This window comes from Halyomorpha halys, unplaced genomic scaffold (assembly GCF_000696795.3).
Source record: "Halyomorpha halys isolate HHAL.00 unplaced genomic scaffold, Hhal_1.1 Scaffold177.1, whole genome shotgun sequence".
In the NCBI taxonomy this organism is placed as follows: domain Eukaryota; kingdom Metazoa; phylum Arthropoda; class Insecta; order Hemiptera; family Pentatomidae; genus Halyomorpha; species Halyomorpha halys.
This window is the reverse complement of record NW_027114700.1, coordinates 80448-95169: the sequence shown is the minus strand read 5'-3', so window position 1 is coordinate 95169 and position 14722 is coordinate 80448. Positions and strand designations below refer to the sequence as shown.

The 14722-nt window shown below is 37.4% G+C and overlaps 2 protein-coding genes across 2 annotated transcripts; one reads left to right on the top strand and one right to left on the bottom strand.

The window, feature by feature from the left end:
* The first annotated feature begins 1883 nt into the window (after positions 1-1883).
* On the top strand, positions 1884-4370 carry LOC106679112 (procathepsin L). The gene is made up of 7 exons (XM_014418068.2): positions 1884-2019; positions 2817-2925; positions 3026-3178; positions 3264-3443; positions 3537-3728; positions 3809-3977; positions 4121-4370. Exons 2-7 carry the CDS (start codon positions 2824-2826, stop codon positions 4324-4326), a joined length of 1002 nt encoding a protein of 333 aa, XP_014273554.1. The 5' UTR covers positions 1884-2019; positions 2817-2823; the 3' UTR covers positions 4327-4370.
* Positions 4371-11776: 7406 nt separating this feature from the next.
* LOC106679110 (procathepsin L) lies at positions 11777-14382 on the bottom strand. The gene is made up of 7 exons (XM_014418065.1): positions 14284-14382; positions 13222-13330; positions 12969-13121; positions 12704-12883; positions 12419-12610; positions 12170-12338; positions 11777-12026 (listed from the first exon to the last, which is right to left on the bottom strand). The coding sequence occupies exons 2-7, from the start codon at positions 13321-13323 to the stop codon at positions 11821-11823; spliced, it is 1002 nt and encodes a 333-aa protein (XP_014273551.1). The 5' UTR covers positions 13324-13330; positions 14284-14382; the 3' UTR covers positions 11777-11820.
* Between the last annotated feature and the right edge of the window lie 340 nt (positions 14383-14722).

Genomic DNA, 14722 nt, shown 5'->3' with positions numbered 1-14722 from the left:
ACCGATTAAAACTACTTAAGAGCATATTGGCCTTTTAACATATGAGTATTGAATGATTTGATGTTCCTTTTATATTATTTTATTTGCGTTGTGATAATAAAAGTTTGATTTTGTTAATTCTAATTATTTTACATGATCCAGTTGGTCCCTCACTACTGTGGCCGCAAAGTTCATGCTGTATCTCTCAAACCACGAACGTCTATGAACGGTTTTTTAATATGATTGATTAGTAGCATAATTAGAAGGATTTCACGAAAAAAAGATAAAGTCTCTATTACCTGAAAAGTGAATTTCGTACACAATGAAGGAATCATCCATATATTTCATGATTTAACGAATTCTGAAGATTGTGAAAATATTTTTGAATAAAAAAGTAGTACATAATATCAAAAAAGTTAATAATAGATTACAAATGCAGTACCAAGAAGAGAAGAAATGATTTATTCATTGTCCATGCCTAAATTACCGGGTATATTGGGTTTATTATTTATTTATTTATTTATCACCCTACCCTGCCTATTAGGCAATACGGGTGTTCGCAGCAGTTGGTACAACTCATTGCTGCATATGTCAAACATTTACATAGCTGTGCACACAGCTTGCTATTGCTTTAAAATAAATCTTGCTCTCCTCCTGAGGCCTTGCTGGTGTAGTTTATTCTCTCCTACCCAGGGAGAAGTGAGTAGGGCCCACAACCTCCTTCCACCCATACACGAAGGTCTTGTAGTGCGGGTAGTTTTCTTTTTTCATCAGCTCAGGAAGATCGCTCTCAGTCAGAACATAGAGTCCTGTTTCCCTCATCATCTTGGCTCTCAGTGCTTCATAGGCGGTACAGGCAAGTAAGACGTGCTCGGCGGTCTCAGGAACCTGACAAATTGGGCATAGATGATCAATGTTTATGCCATGTACGGCGAGCTTAGCTCGGAAACCCCCATGACCTGTGAGGAACTGTGAGATCCAGTAATCAGGGAGGACCCACGTTGATTCTAGGCGTGAATCAACGGTTGGAAAGTACTTCCTTAGGGTGGCCCCTTTTAAGCAATCCACTCACCGTCGATTCCATTGTTGCAATTCATTGTTTGCATTGTTCCATTGTTGTTGTTGTTGTTGGGTTGCTTCAGCATACTTAAACTTAATTTCCATTACATCGTTGTTTTTTTTTAAATTTAATTTTAGCTTCTGATGTTTTTATTTATCTCCCCTTCTATTAAAAATCTATGTTTTCTGTAATCAATGAAGATGATGGGTCTATAAATCCTTGAGAGTAGAGTATCATATTTTCGGCCAATATTTCAATTTCACAACAGACAAAAAATTGTATATTGAAGAACAAATTAGAACAACCATATAATGATTAGAACCTGTAATGCTAAACACATTGTTAAAAAGAGAATAAGAACAATCATAATAATAATATATCTATAATAATAAATCGGAATAATAAATGAATACTAGTGGAGCGAGTAGGTACTTCTTCACAATCCCTCTGAAAAACTGATAAACTTCAGGGAAACTATAAAAAATAGAATAATATAATATATACAACATATATATTTAAAAAAAACAGATAATCTTCTACCCTTCCCTAGCAACTCTTGATTTACTTCTACCTCCTTATCATGTCCTTCCCTTAATCTCATCCCACGTAAAATTCTTCGCCCCATATCCTTGTATCACTGACGAACACTTCCTGAGTAGATTGATCATTGGGGAATTAATTACTAATTATCTATTACACCTGACCGATACATAATATAAGTAAATATTTGATACTAGGTGTAAGTACTAAAGGTGTTTTTACATATTGAAGTAATTTTTATTTATTTATTAATTTTTTCAAGGAAAATGAACAGCACGTGAATATAAGTGTCACCATCAATCATTATCAAATGACGACAAGCTATTGAGAACCAATCAGATAAGAAACATTCAATATAAATACGGGGTGAGAATAAAGGTAAAGCATACGATACTGAAGATATTCAGCGACAGTTGCAAAGACATCTTCTCTTAGGAAAGGTAAGGATAACTATAGTACTCGGAATCCACCATATCCGAACCTTTTTTTTTGAGGTATTTATGTTTTTTGTTTACAAAAAAGTGATACTGAACTAATATATGAGACAATTTTAATTGAAATTCATATTTTTAATAACGTCATTAAAGAAAAGTAGGTAGATAATACTAAGTAAGTAAGACTACCGAACGTCTCGACGGTGATATACGAAAACATGTAAACGAAAAAGTTAAATATTTTTTTTTTTTTAATTACAAATTTGTATGTACAATTAAAACTCACTAACCATAATATAATACTGACAGTATTTTTAATAGAAAATCCCATAAACGTTGTTTTTTTAACAATACCAAAAACATTGATTTCCGAAAGTTTTTATATGCCAAGATTTACATTCACTCCACAATGATTTTGAAATCTAAAATAGTAACATATAAAAAATTGAAAAACAAGACCATAATAAAGAGTAAACTTTTTTTTAAAGTAACATATAATTTAGTAATGTATCATTTAATAAGGTAAATTTACTATTAAAATTTTTTATACAATTACACTGTTTTCTGTTCAACCATAAATCACTAATCTTAACATAATACCAGTATTATTCTTTTTAATAAGCAAATCCATAAAAGTTTTTTAAACCATTTCTGAAATCAGCCTTAAAAATCGAGGCATGTCATAATTTCAATTCTCAAAAGCTTTTATATACCATGTTTTACGATTAAGTGCCTCAATTATAAAAATAAAATACCAAATAACCTAAAATATTGCAGTAAATAATAATTTTATATATTTTCAGTTTCAAGATGAAGTTAACATTTGTACTTTGTTTCACATTGACCCTGGCGCTGTCGGCGCTTTCCTTACCTTTTGATCAAAGTGAGGACGAAGAATGGAACGCTTACAAGGTAACCTGTCGGGGTGGCAAACGCTTATTAATATGGCTTTATTACTATAATAAATAGAATATTTTCCAAATCATTACCTAAACTTTATCTGTTTAATTAGATCAAATATGGAAAAAGCTACGCTACGAAGGAAGAGGACCAGTTGAGGAAGAATATTTATTTTGATAATAAGCACCGTATAGCAAAACATAATGATTTGCACGCCAACGGAATCAAGACTTACAAACTAGGAGTTAATAAATTCGCCGATATGGTTAGCATTGAGTATTTATTTAACATTACCATTATCATTATACCGTCAATATCCTTATGACTGGCAATTGTTTTATTTTTTTTAGACGGCCACAGAGTTCAGTAAGTTCATGAAAGGTTATAAAGGAGAGAAAAAACAGGCCGGAGAACTTTACGTTCCCCCAGCGAACGAGAACTTGCCGAGCAGTGTAGATTGGAGGCAGAAAGGCGCAGTCACAGGTATCAAAAATCAAGGGCAGTGTGGATCCTGCTGGGCGTTCTCTAGTGTGAGTCATTACATTATTTTTTTAACTCAGATACTTCCAGAATATATTGCATTTAAAACTGTATAAAAATATCCGTTTCGTTGTTACCCACAGACTGGTTCCATCGAAGGTCAACATTTCTTGAAAACTGGCAAACTCGTATCTCTCAGTGAACAGAACTTGATGGACTGCTCCACATCAGAAGGAAACGAATCCTGTAACGGTGGCTTGATGGATTATGCTTTCGAATATGTTAAGAAAAATAATGGTATCGACACTGAAGCGTCCTATCCATACAAAGGCGAGGTATTTATTGAATTCTTTTACTGGAGCTTATTTATTATTATTTTGCTGTTATATAGCAAATTAAACTTTTGATTTTCCAGGACAGCTCAACGTGCAAATATAAGAAGGCAAATATTGGAGCCACCATCACTGGATACAAAGATGTCCAGAGTGGTAGTGAGTCAGCTCTGCAATCTGCAGTAGCCAACGTTGGACCTATATCTGTGGCCATCGACGCAAGCTCATTTGATTTCCAGCTTTATGATTCAGGCAAGTATATTATTATATTACATAAAATGGGTGAACGATTATACATGCCACCGTCATATCACAAAAATACTTAAGAAAGTAATTTAAAGACATTATATACCAATGTATTCTAAACCATTTTATTCTATTGCAACTTTCTACAGGAATCTACTACGAGGAGGACTGTAGCTCTTCAGAACTGGACCATGGTGTCCTTGCAGTCGGTTACGGTTCCGAAAACGGCAAAGACTACTGGCTGGTGAAGAACTCCTGGGGTGAGGATTGGGGTATCAGTGGCTACATCAAGATGATAAGGAACAAGAATAACAACTGTGGCATTGCTACCCAGGCTAGCTACCCACTGGTCTAATAGAATCCTAATATTTGTGCAATAAAATTGATTTATATGTTATATATATATTTTTTAATTTATCCAATCCTACCTTACATATGCATATATATGAATAAATTTTTATTGTTAATTATACTTATATAAGCTTCGTATAATGTTATTGAAATTTCAACTTACTATTTTTCAAACATTATATTACATCATTGAACAAACAACACACCACATTATAAACAATGGCAGTACATTTTACGATGCCATAACATAATTAAATGATTATTGAATGGTTAATGCTAAACATGATAGAACATTATTATTGGAAACCTTTACAAACATATCTCAGCTCCATTAGCAATAAACACCTTTATTATTCCATCAAATTGATGAATTCTAAAGTGTTAAGTTTGCTCATTTACCACCCTTAAAAAAAAATAATACAAAAACAAAAATAAGAGCGGTAGGTTATGAAAACGGATAGCTATTTACCTATAGAGTAGATACTAATTAATCGATCTATTTTTATTGTTTAACAAGAAACCGTTATCATTAGTGTAGTTGTAGGTAATTTGTAATTAGCTACGTGCACTGTATAGTGCAAATTTCGATGCGGATCGCGCATCACACATCTTTACTTACTCTAACTTTTTATGCAATTAGTCTTGTATATCACAAAACAGATATTTCTTTATCATACAGTATGACGATATGTTTCGTATATAGGTAAGTAAAAGAAAAATCTCTTTACTGTCATAAAACCACGAAAACTCGAAAAAGTCTTCTTCTCCTTTAATTAATCATCAAATTCTATATTTATCTATTCTTTATTACTAATAATAATAATACTATTATTTTCATTTCTTAATTTATTTCATTTGATTACAAATTCGAATGTAGACATAGAAACTTAATGGTGGTAATCAGTGTGGGGACAGAATGCTGACACAATTCCTGACTGGCTCACTTTTCTGACAGAACTTCACCATAGAAAACGCTTCACTATAGTGCATGTATCTTCTAGTAATGTATTTTCCAGAATAGGTTTTTGCCAAAAAACTTTCTGCGTTTCTCCATTTCACTCTTGATAATATCAACATAACTCCTAACATAAACGAGGTAGAGGGACTAAACATTTGTTAGTAAAGGGAAAATACAATTTTTTTTAAAAAATACATTGGAAATATAATAATTAAAGAAGCCAGTGTCCCAAAATATATGAAATTAATTTCTCTAATAATTTTTGAAACCCGGCGAGAAAAGTAACAACTCCTACACAACTAAAAGCTGCTGCTTTGTTCTTCTTCTGCAGGAACAAAGTATTGGATCACCTGTTAATAAATGGGTTTCCATCGATCAATGCTATCAATGGATGCCCATTTATTATTTATTTATACGGTAGTTGATAGTGTTAAGTTGATTTAAACTAAAAAGTTTAAAAATTAATGAAATTGTGACAAACTAGGATAATTTGTGTTTAATGTTGTCCATGAGGATGGCATATTTGGCCGAAACGTTGGCCTGTTGAAACTTAATATGTTAAACTTAAATTAATGTTTTTCTTATAGGATACATTTAATAAAATCTGAAAAGAAAATAATAATAATCCTCGCTGAGAAATGGAAAATCATTTTATTTGTTTCCAACTAACCAATGGAATCTTTCCATATCCATTGGTCAAACCTAAGTTATCATACAAAACTCCAGCTCCTAGGCTACAACATTGGGTTCTCAGGGATTGTTCTGTGCTATCCTGTGTATTTTGTGCTCCTGAAGAAATCAGGGACTGTGGAATATCCATATTAAGGTACATTTTATTATTTTAAAGTGCAAAGAATTGTGAATCAGTGCCGCATGTTCCCGCTACCTTTGAGCAACCTGTGCGAACACTGTACAATTGTAGCTCGGCCGTGCTCTCCGAGCTAGCTGTGACTAAATTGGCACTTTAATTAATATAAATATTACTATTAATTACTAGTGCGCGATGGCTCATTCCTTAAAGCCAGCTCAGGCCGCAAATCTACCACCAGACTCCGACGACGAGACTGGGTTTATTAAAGTAGGCGGTACATTAAAAGTATCCCCCCGCCAAACGCGATCGATGGTAAGCCAAATTCCACCAAGGAAGACGAAAAATAAGCCAGATAGCAAAAAGAAAGAAAAGAAACAGACGTGTCAAGAACAAAAAATTGACTTTACGCATCCCAATCCATTTGATACACTGAAAACTCTCCCAACTGAGGTGGGAACCGAGACCTCTCCACAAAAATCTCCCCTACTACCTCCGGTTGTCGTGGCGAGCCAGCAAATCCCGGCGGTGAGGCAATACCTAGCTCATTTACATATCAATATATACCTGGTGCGTAAAACCGGAGGGGGTGTTCAGATTTTCCTGGAGCTAGCAGCGGATCGAGACGCCGTCTCGACAAGGAAAAACGCAACAGCGTTATGTCATTAAAAACATAGACATTTCCTTGCCCTTGGAAGATGTCCAGGCTGCCTTCCAGCACTTAGCCCCTATCGATATTAGGCGTCTCCAGAAATCAAACAGTGATAGGACGAAAACCCCCTCTCCCCTATTGTTATCACGGTGCCAGTTCAGGTCACCCTAGAAGATATCAAGAAGGTACGCCATATCGACCAGTGCCTATTCGCAGCCCAACATTTTGTTCAACGAAACAAGAACATGGCTAACCTCAATGCTACCGCTGCCAGCAGTTCGGTCATACCAAGAACTACTGTGGGTACAAGGAGGCGTGCGTGCGATGTGCCCAAGAGCACAACATCAGTGCCTGCCCTAGGGTGGTAGCCCAAAAGTGCACCAATTGTGATCAGGATCATGTGGCGTCCTTCCGTGGGTGTGAAACACGCCGGAAGATCATGGACCAATGGGAAGCCAGAAAAGAACTACGAGCAGCAACCATTACGAGGCCGTCAGCGGCAGCTCGTGTTCAACCACCGACCACCACGACCACCAGACCAAGGACCAGTAGAACGGCGAGTGCAGCCACGGCTTACTCGTCATTTCTCCAGCCGCCCACAGCAGCACCTGCGCCAGAGCCCGTACCGGACTCTCCAGCTGGACCAAATGGGAGCCCAGCAACCCCTCCCACCCCCACCACCCGACTCATTCGATCCTCAGCTTCTCATGATGAACTTGATGACCCAAATGAATCAGATATTCAGTGAACTATGTTCCCGACTCATGAAAGACATGCAGGCATTCGTGTCTGATATCATTAAAGAAATCAGAGGACAAAAATCGCCATGAATTCATTTTTGGTCCTCAATTATAATTGCTGTGGCATTGCACCTAAACTAGAGGAAGTGGAGGCACTCCTAGCGCTCACTGAACCGACAGTAGCTGTCCTCACCGACACCAGAATACAGGGACGACCGCCATTTATTAGGGGCTATCACGTAGCCACCGATGACCCCCACGACCCACACGGTGGTGGTCTCATAGCGGTGCGCCATGGCATCCGCTGGAAGGAGATCCCGCCACCTCTGACCATCCGAGATGGGCGGATCAGTCATCTCACCGTTCAAGTGCTGATGCACGAACCCACTTACATCACGGGAGTGTACCGGCGTCCTAGAGGGTCAGTACTAGAACTGCGGCAGCTCTTAGACACCTGTGGAGCAAGGACGAACCATTGGCTGGTGGGAGATTTCAACGCCAGACAAACTCTATGGCATAATACCTCAGCGAACCTAGCGGGAAGACACCTAGCCTTCACGGTAGTTCACCCAGGAACTCATACTTTCCGCCATTTTGGGACAGGCTTCCAATTGACAATAGACCTCCCGTTGAGTAGGCAGCCACATCGTATCACGGGTTGCTCCGTGTCTGATTTCACCTCTTCCGATCACCGCCCGGTGATCTATGAAGTGCACGGGAGCAGCTCTGAGCCTACGACTGAAAAGTTCAACTATCAGGAGGCCGACTGGAGCCGGTTCAAAGAGGAGGTTTGCCATAGGCTGAAAGATGTACCTAAGCTGCGCTCTGTGGAGGAAGTGGACAACTACATCGGCCACTTCACGTCAGCTGTCATGGAGTCTGCGCGCCAAGCCATCCCCACCTACCACCCTAGACCTCCCCACCTTCAGAAACCCCCACCCCACATCATGGCACTCATTGTCAGCAGGCGGAACCTGAAAAACCGTCATAACCGCTCCAGGGACCCAGCAGTCAAGAAGGCTCTCAACACAATCACCACCCAGATCAGGAATCTTCTGCGCCAGTGGAAGACTGCGGTCTGGCATGATCGCTTAAGAGCTACGCACGACGACTACAGGAAATTCTAGAAACTCACTAAGGCGGCAACCAAGAAGACCTCGGCCGTTCGACTTCATGACAGGGTCCACCTCATGACCCCCACTGAGCAAGCCGAGTCACTGACTGAGCACTACCAGCGGGATATTGAGGCGCGCACTGGGATATTGCTCTCAATTCCAACCATGGCCCGTGAGAACAACTATATGTTTGTTTCACCTAGACGACTAAAGGCCATCTTGAGACGATCTCATGGCAACCGGGCCCCTGGTCACGATGGAATACAGACCGTCCTGCTAAAACAATTACCACGGAAGGGAATCGCTCAGCTCACCAACCTGTACAATTCGTGCTTGAGGCTGAGATACTTCCCCGAGATATGGAAACATGCCATCCTGTTTCCACTCCTCAAGCCGAAGAAGACAGGATTTGATGCCGACCATTACAGGCCTATAAGTCTCCTACCACATCTCGCTAAGGTATACGAAAAGATCATCTTGAATTACCTTCGGGAATTCTGTGATGAACACTCCGTTATCCCTTATGAGCAAACTGGTTTTCAGGCTAGCTTGAGCACAGAACACCATCTGATAAAGCTACAAAATGAGGTGAACTCCAGTTGAAATAGGAATCATGCTACAGCCATGATCGTCAAATCGAGACGAGATTTCCCGTTCCATCCCATTGACGTGTGGAGTTCCACAGGGAGCGGTTCTATCGCCAGTGCTATTTTCAATTTATACCGCTGATGCAGTTGGTGCAAATTTACAAACTAGCTACGGTCGCCGCCTATGCCGACGACATCGCCATCTACAGCAGCCGTATGAACCCCAAACATGCCCTAGGGCGAGCCGGAGCGGTCTGCAAAGAGATTGTTCAACGCCTGGGTAATTTAAACATCACCATGAACCCAGCTAAGACAGTCTGCGTAGTGTTCCCTCAGCAATAGTACAAGCGATCGACTCTCCCGAAGTCGCTCAAACTGGATAACACTATCATTTCCCCTTCAAACTCGATAGTATTCTTTTTTACTAGTTAAGGGTTAAATGCCGAAGGCCAAATTACCTTTCATTTTCATATTTAAATAACATCTTTCATTATTATTATTAGTAATAAAGAATAGATAAATATAGAATTTTATGATTAATTAAAGGAGAAGAAGACGTTTTCGTGGTTTTATGACAGTAAACAGATTTTTTTTTTTTCCAAAACCCCTACAAAATTTTAATGGTGTATTTATAAACTATGAACTTTCTCCTTTTACTGTAGAACATCTACATTCTAAGGAGTCCTTTGGAGTGTATTATTTTTGTTGTCAGTATTTATAGAAGTGTATAATGTGTTGGGGCACACATTATTTCTGAATTTAACAAACCTAACTCTAATAAAAACTTAATCCTAATACTACGTGACCTTACGTAGTATGTTGCCAACGCACCGGAGGGGGGGTCAGGTGTTAACGTGTTGAATAACGGATTCGTACAGTACTGAAGTGAATCGAAAAATTTGATGTGTCGTCGCTTAATGAACTCTGGTATAGTGGGCAACTCGAACAATTGATGCAGCTCCAGTGGCCTCTTCCTCCTGGAATCCTGAAAAGTTTGAAGAAGGCGCTGGGTTCCATCTGATATGTGGGTAAATAATGGTGCCCCATATAGTAGAGCTGGTCTCAGAATACTGTTGTATATCTGCAGCTTCAATCTCAATGAGAGAGCCGGAGAAGTGAAGAGGTGGTTGAGAAGATATGTCTTTCGTCTTACTGTCCTCGCCTTCTAATATAAATGGGCGGAAAGCTTAAGATGACGGTCTAGCTTTACGCCCAAATATACGATAGAGTTGGAAGGTGAGCTCACATGGAGAGTCTTATGGAGAGTCTCTTCGGCAGTCTTGATCTCTTGTGCGCTGTGTGCGCGACAACACAATCCGTTTTGGCTGCATTGATTGAGATGTTCAACTAGCCCAGCTTTTGAACATTCTCAGAGCATACTGCTTCAACCTGATGTAGAGCTGTCTTGGCGTTCATACTGCTGCTGTTGATGGCAATATCGTCAGCGTAAGCGGCGACCGTTGCCTTCTTGTAGTTCTTGCCAACAACATCAGCAGTATAAATTGAAAACAAGACGCGAAAGGACTGCTCCTTGAGGCACTCCGCAAGTCAGAGGGATAGATGTTGAGTGTTCTTCACAACAGCGACGGTCCTGCTGTTAAGAAATGAGGCGATCACACTGTAGAGTTCCGGGCACTCTTGGTCCACGAGCTTACGACATAGAATGCCGTGAGACACGGAGTCGAATGCTTTTGTGCAGTCGATGGATATCATGGCCGTTGCCTCATTACGGTTGAAGGTGGTATTTACCTCAGTCTAGAGTTTCATTAGATGATGCTCTGTGCTGAGGCGAGCATGGAAGCCGGTCTGTTCAAAAGGAATTACGGAGTGTTCATCGCAGAAGTATCAAATATAGAATTTGATGATTAATTAAAGGAGAAGAAGACTTTTTCGAGTTTTCGTGGTTTTATGACAGTAAAGAGATTTTTCTTTTACTTACCTATATACGAAACATATCGTCATACTGTATGATAAAGAAATATCTGTTTTGTGATATACAAGACTAATTGCATAAAAAGTTAGAGTAAGTAAAGATGTGTGATGCGCGATCCGCATCGAAATTTGCACTATACAGTGCACGTAGCTAATTACAAATTACCTACAACTACACTAATGATAACGGTTTCTTGTTAAACAATAAAAATAGATCGATTAATTAGTATCTACTCTATAGGTAAATAGCTATCCGTTTTCATAACCTACCGCTCTTATTTTTGTTTTTGTATTATTTTTTTTTAAGGGTGGTAAATGAGCAAACTTAACACTTTAGAATTCATCAATTTGATGGAATAATAAAGGTGTTTATTGCTAATGGAGCTGAGATATGTTTGTAAAGGTTTCCAATAATAATGTTCTATCATGTTTAGCATTAACCATTCAATAATCATTTAATTATGTTATGGCATCGTAAAATGTACTGCCATTGTTTATAATGTGGTGTGTTGTTTGTTCAATGATGTAATATAATGTTTGAAAAATAGTAAGTTGAAATTTCAATAACATTATACGAAGCTTATATAAGTATAATTAACAATAAAAATTTATTCATATATATGCATATGTAAGGTAGGATTGGATAAATTAAAAAATATATATATAACATATAAATCAATTTTATTGCACAAATATTAGGATTCTATTAGACCAGTGGGTAGCTAGCCTGGGTAGCAATGCCACAGTTGTTATTCTTGTTCCTTATCATCTTGATGTAGCCACTGATACCCCAATCCTCACCCCAGGAGTTCTTCACCAGCCAGTAGTCTTTGCCGTTTTCGGAACCGTAACCGACTGCAAGGACACCATGGTCCAGTTCTGAAGAGCTGCAGTCCTCCTCGTAGTAGATTCCTGTAGAAAGTTGCAATAGAATAAAATGGTTTAGAATACATTGGTATATAATGTCTTTAAATTACTTTCTTAAGTATTTTTGTGATATGACGGTGGCATGTATAATCGTTCACCCATTTTATGTAATATAATAATATACTTGCCTGAATCATAAAGCTGGAAATCAAATGAGCTTGCGTCGATGGCCACAGATATAGGTCCAACGTTGGCTACTGCTGATTGCAGAGCTGACTCACTACCACTCTGGACATCTTTGTATCCAGTGATGGTGGCTCCAATATTTGCCTTCTTATATTTGCACGTTGAGCTGTCCTGGAAAATCAAAAGTTTAATTTGCTATATAACAGCAAAATAATAATAAATAAGCTCCAGTAAAAGAATTCAATAAATACCTCGCCTTTGTATGGATAGGATGCTTCAGTGTCGATACCGTTATTTTTCTTAACATATTCGAAAGCATAATCCATCAAGCCACCGTTACAGGATTCGTTTCCTTCTGATGTGGAGCAGTCCATCAAGTTCTGTTCACTGAGAGATACGAGTTTGCCAGTTTTCAAGAAATGTTGACCTTCGATGGAACCAGTCTGTGGGTAACAACGAAACGGATATTTTTATACAGTTTTAAATGCAATTTATTCTGGAAGTATCTGAGTTAAAAAAATAATGTAATGACTCACACTAGAGAACGCCCAGCAGGATCCACACTGCCCTTGATTTTTGATACCTGTGACTGCGCCTTTCTGCCTCCAATCTACACTGCTCGGCAAGTTCTCGTTCGCTGGGGGAACGTAAAGTTCTCCGGCCTGTTTTTTCTCTCCTTTATAACCTTTCATGAACTTACTGAACTCTGTGGCCGTCTAAAAACAATAAAACAATTGCCAGTCATAAGGATATTGACGGTATAATGATAATGGTAATGTTAAATAAATACTTAATGCTAACCATATCGGCGAATTTATTAACTCCTAGTTTGTAAGTCTTGATTCCGTTGGCGTGCAAATCATTATGTTTTGCTATACGGTGCTTATTATCAAAATAAATATTCTTCCTCAACTGGTCCTCTTCCTTCGTAGCGTAGCTTTTTCCATATTTGATCTAATTAAACAGATAAAGTTTAGGTAATGATTTGGAAAATATTCTATTTATTATAGTAATAAAGCCATATTAATAAGCGTTTGCCACCCCGACAGGTTACCTTGTAAGCGTTCCATTCTTCGTCCTCACTTTGATCAAAAGGTAAGGAAAGCGCCGACAGCGCCAGGGTCAATGTGAAACAAAGTACAAATGTTAACTTCATCTTGAAACTGAAAATATATAAAATTATTATTTACTGCAATATTTTAGGTTATTTGGTATTTTATTTTTATAATTGAGGCACTTAATCGTAAAACATGGTATATAAAAGCTTTTGAGAATTGAAATTATGACATGCCTTGATTTTTAAGGCTGATTTCAGAAATGGTTTAAAAAACTTTTATGGATTTGCTTATTAAAAAGAATAATACTGGTATTATGTTAAGATTAGTGATTTATGGTTGAACAGAAAACAGTGTAATTGTATAAAAAATTTTAATAGTAAATTTACCTTATTAAATGATACATTACTAAATTATATGTTACTTTAAAAAAAAGTTTACTCTTTATTATGGTCTTGTTTTTCAATATTTTTATGTATTACTAGTTTAGATTTATAAATCATTCTGGAGTGAATGTAAATCTTGGCATAAAAAACTTTCGGGAATCAATGTTTTTGGTATTGTTAAAAAAACAACGTTCGAGAATCGAAGTTTTGGGCATCTTCCGATTTTAAAGGCTGATCGTTAAAAGCAATGTATGGGATTCGCTCATTAAAAAGATTAATATTGGTATTATGTTATGGTTAGTGAGTTTTGATTGTACATACATAAAACATTGTAAATAAAAATAATTTAAGAAATCTGACGTTCGGTAGTTTGAATTTTATAATTTATTTATAATTTCATATTTCATTCAATCTTATATTTGGGACTAAACCGATTTTTAGGCTTATGGTATTCAAACGTGTGCTTTTTAAAAAAAAATAAAATAAAAGAGCTGATCTGACACTTACTTTAAATTAAAATTGAAAAAAAAATTGTTAAAATTTTATCTTCCTAAATATATCTGTAATTACGTAACTAAAATTTAAAATTTGGATTAAAATTTCCCAATCTGTTGAGGTCGGATAAGGCGAATCCCACGTCGGCGGGGTTCTACCTAAGTTACTTAAAGGCATTACCTTTCCTAATTGGTGTCTCTGCAACTGTTACTGTTACTGAGGACTGTATGTATTTCACTTATTCACTCCCTGTATTTATACTGAGGTTTCCTTATCTGATTTGTTGTCAATGGCCTGTCGGTGTGATGATTTGGTAAAGATTGATCGTGCATACGTCAACTGATATTTACGTGGTGTTTATTTCTTACAAGAAAAAAAACAAAACTTAAAACAGCTTTAGTGTGCACTCCTAGTGTCAGATATTTATTTAAATAATTAGTTAATCGAATTTAATAGAATGTTAGTACATAATTCCGAGTAGTTATTCAGGACTTGCTCGTCAGTCTTTAATTATTAACGTGTTAAAAACTATTTAAAAAAATTTAGAATGAACTAAATTGTATGTCTTCTAGATTCTTATAATAGAAGGATAATTATTTTATTTACTTTGTACAATGAA